The sequence below is a fragment of the Apium graveolens genome, chromosome 6 (genome assembly GCF_009905375.1).
Source record: "Apium graveolens cultivar Ventura chromosome 6, ASM990537v1, whole genome shotgun sequence".
Lineage (NCBI taxonomy): Eukaryota > Viridiplantae > Streptophyta > Magnoliopsida > Apiales > Apiaceae > Apium > Apium graveolens.
Window position 1 is genome coordinate 268,616,666 of NC_133652.1, and position 9,250 is coordinate 268,625,915.

A 9,250-nucleotide genomic window follows, 5' to 3' on the forward strand; every position below is an offset into this window, starting at 1 on the left:
AAAAGAGGGGAATAATAAAAAAGGGTTTACAGAGCCATAAAATATGATGATGAAAAACGGAAATAGCAACATGCAAAGCGTTTATTTGATGTGTACATGCTCTTACCTGACTAATTACGTGGGGGATTATCTGGAATGAAATGTCTCATTAAAGTAGCATGTTGCAGTAGTATATATAGAATAGTTAGATATAGGGTTGTATTCAGTGTAGACCACTTAAATATTAGAACTTGAACCACTTGTAATGTCCAACACTACATACTGCTATGTTATACCAAAATGCTAGGTACCCAAAATATTTCTCAAATGTTTACGTGTAATCTACATAAATGGTAACAATTCTTATAATTTAATGATACCCCCGCGTGCATGCATATGCGCCCACGAATTAAAATATGCCAAATATCGTGTCATGTCATTTGAGAAAATATCTGAGAACCAATTCGGGGTACCTAGCAGTACTAAGTATACTTTGTACCGCAATATCATACTTTGTATTACAGTACAATAACTTGCAATATTATCAATAAAAATACATAGTTCTGCACTATGCACTGTAATGGTCTAAAAAAGTAAAAGATGTATACAAAACCACAAAGTTTCTTTCAGCCACATCACAATTTTGTAGTCTAGATTGGTACCCTGATGTTCAACAAGGAAAGCAAAATATAACTAAAAATTTTGAATCAAGTCCAAAAATCCAACTCTTCCGCTATATAAATGATAAAATCACACAATGGTGAAAATATTTTATACCAAGCTACGCTAATGGAAGATTTAGATCCAAGCCCATCACTTTCTTTTTGGTTCCCCTCTTTGCAGACTGCAAATTTTAAAGGAGATTAATATATTGAACAAAAGTTCCTTCCACAACATACAAAATTGAATGAATAGACTGAAAAATCATTGTCTCACCATTACCTTGGAAGCAGAATTGGTTTTTTTCATGCTCCCTATTTCTAAATATTTCTTTACAGCAATCTTGGAGCGAAACCTTTTATTGGTTATAGGCTCGACATAGTACTGCAAAAAGCAAAATTTAAGATTAACACACTAGTACATATCAATTTTGTAAGAACTTAAAGGTTTTAAACATATTGTATATGATATAGAGTAAGATCAAAACTAGATTTTGCATAGCATTTTTTATTAAGAACACAATTCTTGCTTGTAAATTTATTAGAAAGAAAAACTCTTATAATAGATATTAGATGAAGATCTCGTATTTAATCTCAGTAGTTTTTTCTCGATTTGCTCGGAAAAGTAATCTTATAATATTGGTTGAATTAGTTAGAAAATTTGATTGAAGTCCGTGGAGATAATTGGATTTTATAATGTGATTTGGTTCTAATGGGAGTTGGTCTATATTGGCACAATTTGATATACTTTAAAAAAAATTATACATTTATTACATTTAAAATAAGAGCATATATAGAATATGTTCATACTAAAAACACCAAATTTATACAAATTATGACTGCTTGTTTTCTTCTTCATCTCACTCAATCTCAACACGAGGAGTAACTGAGAATCGGTACACGCATTAAAAAACACTTTGAATACACATGTGTCAACCGAAAATGGTTAAAAAGCGTCTTATCCAATTTCTTGTTCAACACTTCAAAATTCATGTTTCAATTAATATATAACTATCAATTTTTATTACGTTGAACACATTATTATTTTAACTCTTTAGCAATTCTTGAATTTACCTTCCATAAATATATGAAGCAACATAATTTTTGTAGAAATACACCCCAAATCTCAATAATTAATAATTCACAAAAAACACAATCAAACAAATAAATTAAAACAACTTTAAATAAAATTCCATTTAAAATACAAGTAAATCGAAAAATCATACCTTATCAACAGTTCCGGCAGTAGCTCCATTAGCCCGGATCTTGGAAATAATTGTCCAGCCCACGGGCAACCAACCAAGAGTTTCTCCTATACTTTCACTTCCTTTCTTAGCCCGCTTTGCCCGCTTGGCATCCGTGCCCTTAGATCCACCTTCATCAGTAATGAAATCACCGGTTCCCAGAAGTGGATCGGACTCAGGTATAACTTTTGGGAAAGATCCTTTTCCAAACAGAGTAGAAGAAGAATCTCCAGCAGCGGCGAATAGGGGCGGCGATTTCATGATATCGGACATATTCATTAAAAATATAATATGTGGCGGATTACAATATTTATATATGGAATGAAAACCCTAAAGAAGAACCAAATGGACTAAGGCCCAAAAATAATTGGGCTTTATTATATATTAAACTACTTAATTAATTTACCCATAGCCTCACATATAAAATATATTAATACACTATTTATATTCGCCACTAAATCAATTTTAACTAATTGATAACATATATTAATTCTTTTATTCTCATTCCTAGTCATTCTCCATTCTCCTCTTGTTAGAGAAAACTCGACCACAAGTATTGTAAAAATCAAGAACCACAGAAAGATGAGACTAAACCAAGATGAACTTCATGCTCGTCTGGAAAAATAGTTGTGGAGCAAAGAACTATGAAAAATTATAAGAAAACTAAGGTAACGTAGGCAAGTACTCTATAATGATGAATTCAATGTGCTTAATGTCAATAATATCATCAACTACTATATGTTCCTCAACAATTTGAAAGTACTTAGGTCGTGACTTGGTCTCTTATTCACACAAAACCACACAAGCGTACGCGATCACAAGTAGTATAAGATTAAGTTAAGTTCATTCCCACAAAGACTGGTTTAAACAGAATATGCATTTATACAACAATATATGGTTATTATTCACTACTAAGACAAATATCAATTTTGAGTTGATTAACTAATTAAAGAGTTTATACTAGCATGTATTAACTAAGAGAATAAAACTGATTTACTTATATGAGATAGAACATGGGATTCTAACTTTATTAAATACTTCATTCAGAGTTTATTCCTTTAATCTTAGCATGTAATGGTGATGACAACTAATCAAATAAAACAAAATTAGTATACGCTATCTTTCGATATACGTATACCCTACTACTAAACATCCACAAATAAGATAGAAGTTGAGTAGACACCAATTATGCTTAGACCCTATATGTCTATAAGATTTGAAAACATAACGATTTAATGAGCAAGTTATCTATTTAGATTAAATAGGACGGCATAAGATGGTTAAAATTACACTACGAATCATACATGACAACATACATAAACCTATGCTAGCATGGCAAGTTCTAAACCTCTATATCCACTTTTGCTTCAATATAGAATAACAAACAACTTAGATGTTAGCTACGCATCTATGAAGAATAAGTACAACCATACTAAGAAATCATAAGTCACCACACACTAATGATTTAGAACAATCAACTATTGAAATCCATAAATAAATCTGCTAGAACCCCATGACAACGATTAGTTCATGATCGAACACATCGTCACCATGGGTTCCAATGAAAACAAAATAATAAATAAGTTCATAATACTACGAGATAATATAAAAGTACTAGGGTTTAGAAAAAATAAAAAACAAGCATCCAAAAGTATCGCCTAAATCGAAGAATACGAAATTAAACTAAATCTTCTTCTCCTTAGCCGTCTTGTGTGCTTTAGGTCTTCTCTATGTTCTCCCAGGCTTCCTTCTTCTTAAAAGCGTCTTTTTATCTTTATATATATATATATATATCCCTGTTTGATCTGGACTCTCGCAATAACCAAATTATAATCAAATCAGGATTCTGCAGAATCTGGCCGGCGCGGGCGCGCTTGATATGGGCGCGGGCGTCTTCTGTGTTTGACAAATGGGGCGCGGGCGCGCTCCTTTGTGCGCGGGTGCGCCTGCTTTATGTAGAATTTCTATAGCTTTCTTCTTTTTACGCTCCTTCCTTCGTACAAACTTCCACGACTCATTTCTTGATCTCTTATCAACATATAATCATTTAAAAGCTCATTTCCACCTCTGACTAGTGCCCTGCAACGACTCAACACAAAAAACATCAAAAATACCAAACACTTGAGTCCAAAACACCAACTTAAGCCGATATGAAGCATTCCAAGTAGATATAAAATCCACTTCTCACACCCCCAAACTTAAATCGATGCTTGTCCTCAAGCATAAATAGACTCGACACTAATAACAAAACTATTGTATGAATGCAACTACGTGAAAATGCAACTAAATGACAATGCAACGATCCCCTTGGAATAACCATAACCAAATTAATAAGCAATGTCTCTAAGAGTGCAATGACTTTAAATAGAGTTCAACTAAATCCCATAAACCAACATGCAAACCAGAAACGTGCGTGTGTGAGATGCTTATCAGATATACTCTCAACACTAGATCAATAACCATATCATATCCTTCTCCAGAACAATCAGAAGTTTATAAATAGAATAGATTTTAAACGCATAATGACTCACAACACCTCAATTTTACTAGAGTTCTACAAGGATTATGCTATAATACTGAAACACATCAAACAAAAATGCTTATTTGAGCGTGCAATGAATGAGGTTCCAAAAGACTTATACAATAATACCCATGTAGCGATCATCAGGTTAGCGGATCCCGGACTATACAAGCCTTAGGTCACTAGGCACAAAGTCCCCTAGAACGTAATTGCTCGAGTATTAAAGAGCTCACACTTGGTCAATTCTGCATATACTAACACAATTTTTTTCTTTTTCTTTTCTATTCTTCATTCTTTTTTCCAATGATTCTGAATGAGTGTGTTTCACTCCATCTCATTCAACCTTAGACTACTCATAAAAATATGAGCCGGCTACTAGCCAATTGACGCCTAATTTTATTCACAACTAGCAATGATATCCATGTTTTTCCCTAGTTTTGAAAATTCAGTGTTCTTACGTCATTACGAGAATAGCAAAAATTCTAAATATAAACCTAGTTATTAAATTCCAATAAACAAACAAGTATGATCATGATCTAGTTCAAAAGCAACCTATAAGACTTGTGAAAAAACTTTTTTTCTGGACATGCAAATCAATTCATTAGGACTTAAATCATCCCTCTATTCGACATCACTACACTCAAATCAACACCAACCTACCAATCAGAAGCAGCTCATCCTACGGGATCATATTATATGCATGCAAATGCAACTACATGAACTCACATAATAACATGAACAAATATGCAAACAAATAAGACCTATATTCACAATCATGCAAAAATATTGAACGAACTATAACTAAATATGCAATATGAATCTATATGAACACGACACACAACTAATCCTTACATTATCACCCCCAAACTTAAAATATTCAATGTCCTCATTGAAGGTAATAATAAAGATACAAGGCATACCTAATCGTCGGTGGGATCGCCCTCCTCGGGTGGAGAATTAGGTGGCGGGTAAATAGTGCTCGCTCCAAATACAGGCCAATCGACCTCGACACCATTGGCTTTAAAAGCAGTATTCAAAGCCTGAGTCAAATCCTGAGCAAAATGGCTGTGAATGTCATGCATGGAATCCATACGCCTAGTCAATCTCTTGAACTGAGCATCTCCAAGTCCAATCATATCCCTTGTCTGTTATGCACGAGAAGATCTAGCGGCTGTACAAGAGGATCTAGCAGCAGCCCCGCTGTTCCTGAGAAGAACCCCCTGCATACGTTTGGTCAGCTAGCTGGCCACCCGGTAGATGATCATATGTATAACCCAATCCCTTCTCATGGGCTTTACCGCCATACCACTCATATATCACCGAAATCATCGAGCTATCAATGGGAGCACTCGGCAGCTGCAGCTGCTCATGCTCGGTCCACCTAACACCAACCGAAGTAAACAACTTCGTAACAATGGAAGCATGAGGAATCGCCCTTGTTCCCCCTCGCAGAAAACGCAGCATACTTTGATGAATCACATAGCCGAGATCAACATATTCTTCATTCAAAATCCCCCACAGCAGAATAGTCCGATCCACAGTAACCTCGTGTGAATGTGAAGATGGCATGATATTAACACACACAAACAGGTTCCAAGCCCTAGCATACCCATTCATACAAGAAGCAGGAAAAGTAAGCGGCTTAGTGGTGCCTGCTTTGTACTTCCACTACGTGCCTGGAACACACAACTCTGCCAAAATATAATCTAATTCCAAATCCTCCCTAGTATTCTGCACCGAATCATCAGTAGCCCTAGGCCTCGCGGGTTGATTTATAACTCGTCGAATAGCAGCAGGCCGATAATCCACAGTCAAACCTCGCACCACAGAAAATTCATTCTTCTCAACCTTAGCATTGGCATAAAACTCCTGCACAATGCTCAATGCGTATATGGTACCTCACAAAAACTCTCCCAACCTTTCTCAGCAATCATCTCTAATAGCTTCCCATCTTGAGTCGTAGGCAAGAATCCCCTCTCCTTAGCCACTGGCTTAGACATCAACCTAGTGAACTCCTCCTGAGCCTCCAGTGAAGTAAATCTGTTCTCCATGCCACCCACACTAGAATCCTCGGTAGACGAGGGATGGGTGCTACTACTCCCCATGGTACGTGCTCTTTTGGGTGCCATAATCACAAGTGATAGCGATTTAGTTGTAATTATTGTATGTAGGAGAGGCTAGGGTTTGTGGGTATAAGAGATGTGTTTGTATGTATGTATATGTATATATATATGATAGAGATAGGAGGGTTGGGGAGTTGTTTAGGTTGTAGAAATAGGGTTAGAATTTGGGTTTGGCATTATATTTAGCTTGACGTGAAACATCGAAATCAAGTTTTCACAAGAACGGCGCTCACCACCTCACTGTTCGCCGTATCCCCTTAATAATGCTTCAACCTCTGACCATTTACTTTGAACGCTTGGTCCGGATGCTTATCAAAAAATTTCACAGCTCTATGTGGAAACACAATTTTGACAATGAACGGACCTGACCACCGTGACTTGCTTTCCTGGAAAAATTCAGAGACGAGAGTTGAACAATAGAACTTGCTGAACACGTACAAATGCCTTGTGCACTAACCTCCTATCATGCCATCTCTTGACCTTCTCCTTGTATAACTTGTTATTCATAAGGCTGTAGACAAAATTCGTCGAGTTCATTAAGTTGGAGCATTCTCTTTTCTCCAGCAGCTTCCATGTCAAGATTCAGCTTCTTCAAAGCCCAATATGCTTTATGTTCTAGCTCCGCAAGCAAATGACACACCTTACCATATACCAACTGGAAAGGAGACATGCCTAGAGGAGTCTTGAATGCTGTTCTATAGGCCTAAATAGCTTCATCTAGCTTCAAAGACCAATCCTTCCTTGACGGACTCACAACCTTCTCCAAGATTCACTTGATCTCTCGATTAGAGACTTCAACTTGCCCATTAGTTTGAGGATGATAAGCTGTGGCCACACGATTATTCACATGATATATTTCCATTAATGCAGTAATTTATGATTGCATAAATGTGATCCCTCATCACTGATTATGACCCTTGAAGTACCGAAACGTGTGAATATCTGTTTATGAAGAAAACTGATCACCACTTTAGTATTGTTGGTTGGAAAAGCTTTATCCTCAACCCATTTAGGCACATAATCCACCGCCAAAAGAATATATTGATTATTGCATGATGAGATAAATGGCCCCATGAAGTCAATTCCCCAAACATCGAAAATCTCAACTTCAAGAAACGCATTGAGAGGCATCTCGTTTCTCTTGGACATATTTCCAACTCGCTGACAGCGATCACATCTCAACACGAACTAATGAGCATCTTTAAACAAAGTAGGCCAGAAAAATCCCGCTTGAAGGATACGGGTAGCTGTCTTCTCTCCATCATAATGGCCACCATACACATTAGAATGACAGTCTCGCAAGATACCCTCCGTCTCACTATATGGAATGCACCTCTTGATAATCTGATATGCCCCTTGTCTAAACAAGAACGGCTCATCCCATCAATACCATTCCACCTCATGTAGAAACTTATTCCTTTGAGCATAAGAGAGTTCTAGGGGAATAACATTACTCACAAAATAGTTCACAATATCTGCAAACCATGGTTCTTCTTCTTGCACCCCAAAAAGTTGCTCATCTGGAAAAGATTCATTGCTCAACGTCTTATCCTGTAAAGCTTTTCCTTGATCTTCCAAACATGAGAGATGATCTACTACCTGATTTTTTGTACCTTTCATGTCTTTGATTTCCAGCTCGAATTCCTTTAACAAGAAAATCCATCGAATCAGTCGAGGTTTTGAATCTTTCTTCGAGACCAGATATTAAATAGTAGCATGATCAGTGTAAACCGTCACTTTTGTCCCAAGTAAATAAGATCGAAATTTCTCGAAACCGTAGACAATTGCCAAAAGCTCCTTCTCTGTAGTAGTGTAATTCAGCTGAGCACCATTAAGGGTTTTACTAGCATAGTAAACCACATGAAAATGTTCTTCTTTCTCTGGCCAAGAACAGCTCCAACTGCAAAAACACTAGCATCACACATCATCTCGAAGGGCTCATTCGAATCAGGTGCAATAATAACTGGTGTTGTAGTCAAACTCTTTTTCAAACTCTCGAAAGTAGCCAAACATTCTTCATCAAATTTGAAGGGAACATCCTTCTCCAACAAATTGCACAAGGGTTTAGAGATTTTGGAGAAGTCTTTGATGAATCACCGATAAAAACCTGCATGACCTAGAAAACTACGGATTCCTTTAACTGAGATTGGTGCAGGAAGATTTTCAATAACCCCCACCTTGGCCTTATCCACTTTAAGACCTTTGTTAGATACCTTGTGCCCAAGAATGATACCCTGTTACACCATAAAGTGACATTTTTCCCAGTTGAGCACCATATTAGTCTCAACACATCTTTTCAGCACCAAGCCAAGATTATACACACTCATCATAAGAAAACACGAACAGAGAAAATTCATCCATGAGCACCTCCATATTAGTACCAATTATGTTTGAGCCATCATGCATCTCTGAAAAGTAGCAGGTGCACCACAAAGTCCGAAAGAAACTCGACGCAAAGTGAAACTGCCAAAAGGACAAGTAAAAGTGGTCTTCTCTTGATCTTCTGGGGCAAAAAAATCTGATTATAGCCCGAATACTCATCCAGAAGATAATAATACTCATGGCCAGCCAACCTGTCAAGCATTTGATCAATAAATAGAAGAGGGAAGTGATCCTTCCTGGTGGCTTTATTCAGCTTCCGATAATCCATGCATACTCTCTATCCTGTGACTATCCGAGCAGGAATGAGCTCATTATTTTCATTAGAAACAACTGTAATGCCTC

At 36.8% G+C, this 9,250-nt stretch overlaps 1 protein-coding gene across 1 annotated transcript; it reads right to left on the minus strand.

Annotated features, from left to right (window-relative positions):
- Window positions 1-450: 450 nt before the first annotated feature.
- On the minus strand, window positions 451-2,155 carry LOC141666015 (uncharacterized). Its single transcript, XM_074472002.1, has 3 exons — window positions 1,865-2,155; window positions 916-1,023; window positions 451-823 (listed from the first exon to the last, which is right to left on the minus strand). The coding sequence occupies exons 1-3, from the start codon at window positions 2,153-2,155 to the stop codon at window positions 761-763; spliced, it is 462 nt and encodes a 153-aa protein (XP_074328103.1). The 3' UTR covers window positions 451-760.
- Window positions 2,156-9,250: the final 7,095 nt, after the last annotated feature.

Bases quoted from the DNA above. Each gene is read 5' to 3' on its own strand.
- LOC141666015 (XM_074472002.1), bottom strand. From the start codon at position 2,155: ATGTCCGATATCATGAAATCGCCGCCCCTATTCGCCGCTGCTGGAGAT. The intron at 1,024-1,864 runs GTATGATTTTTC...TGCTTTTTGCAG, and splicing joins CTGCCGGAACTGTTGATAAG to TACTATGTCGAGCCTATAAC. The intron at 824-915 runs GTGAGACAATGA...TAAAATTTGCAG, and splicing joins ATTCTGCTTCCAAGGTAATG to TCTGCAAAGAGGGGAACCAA.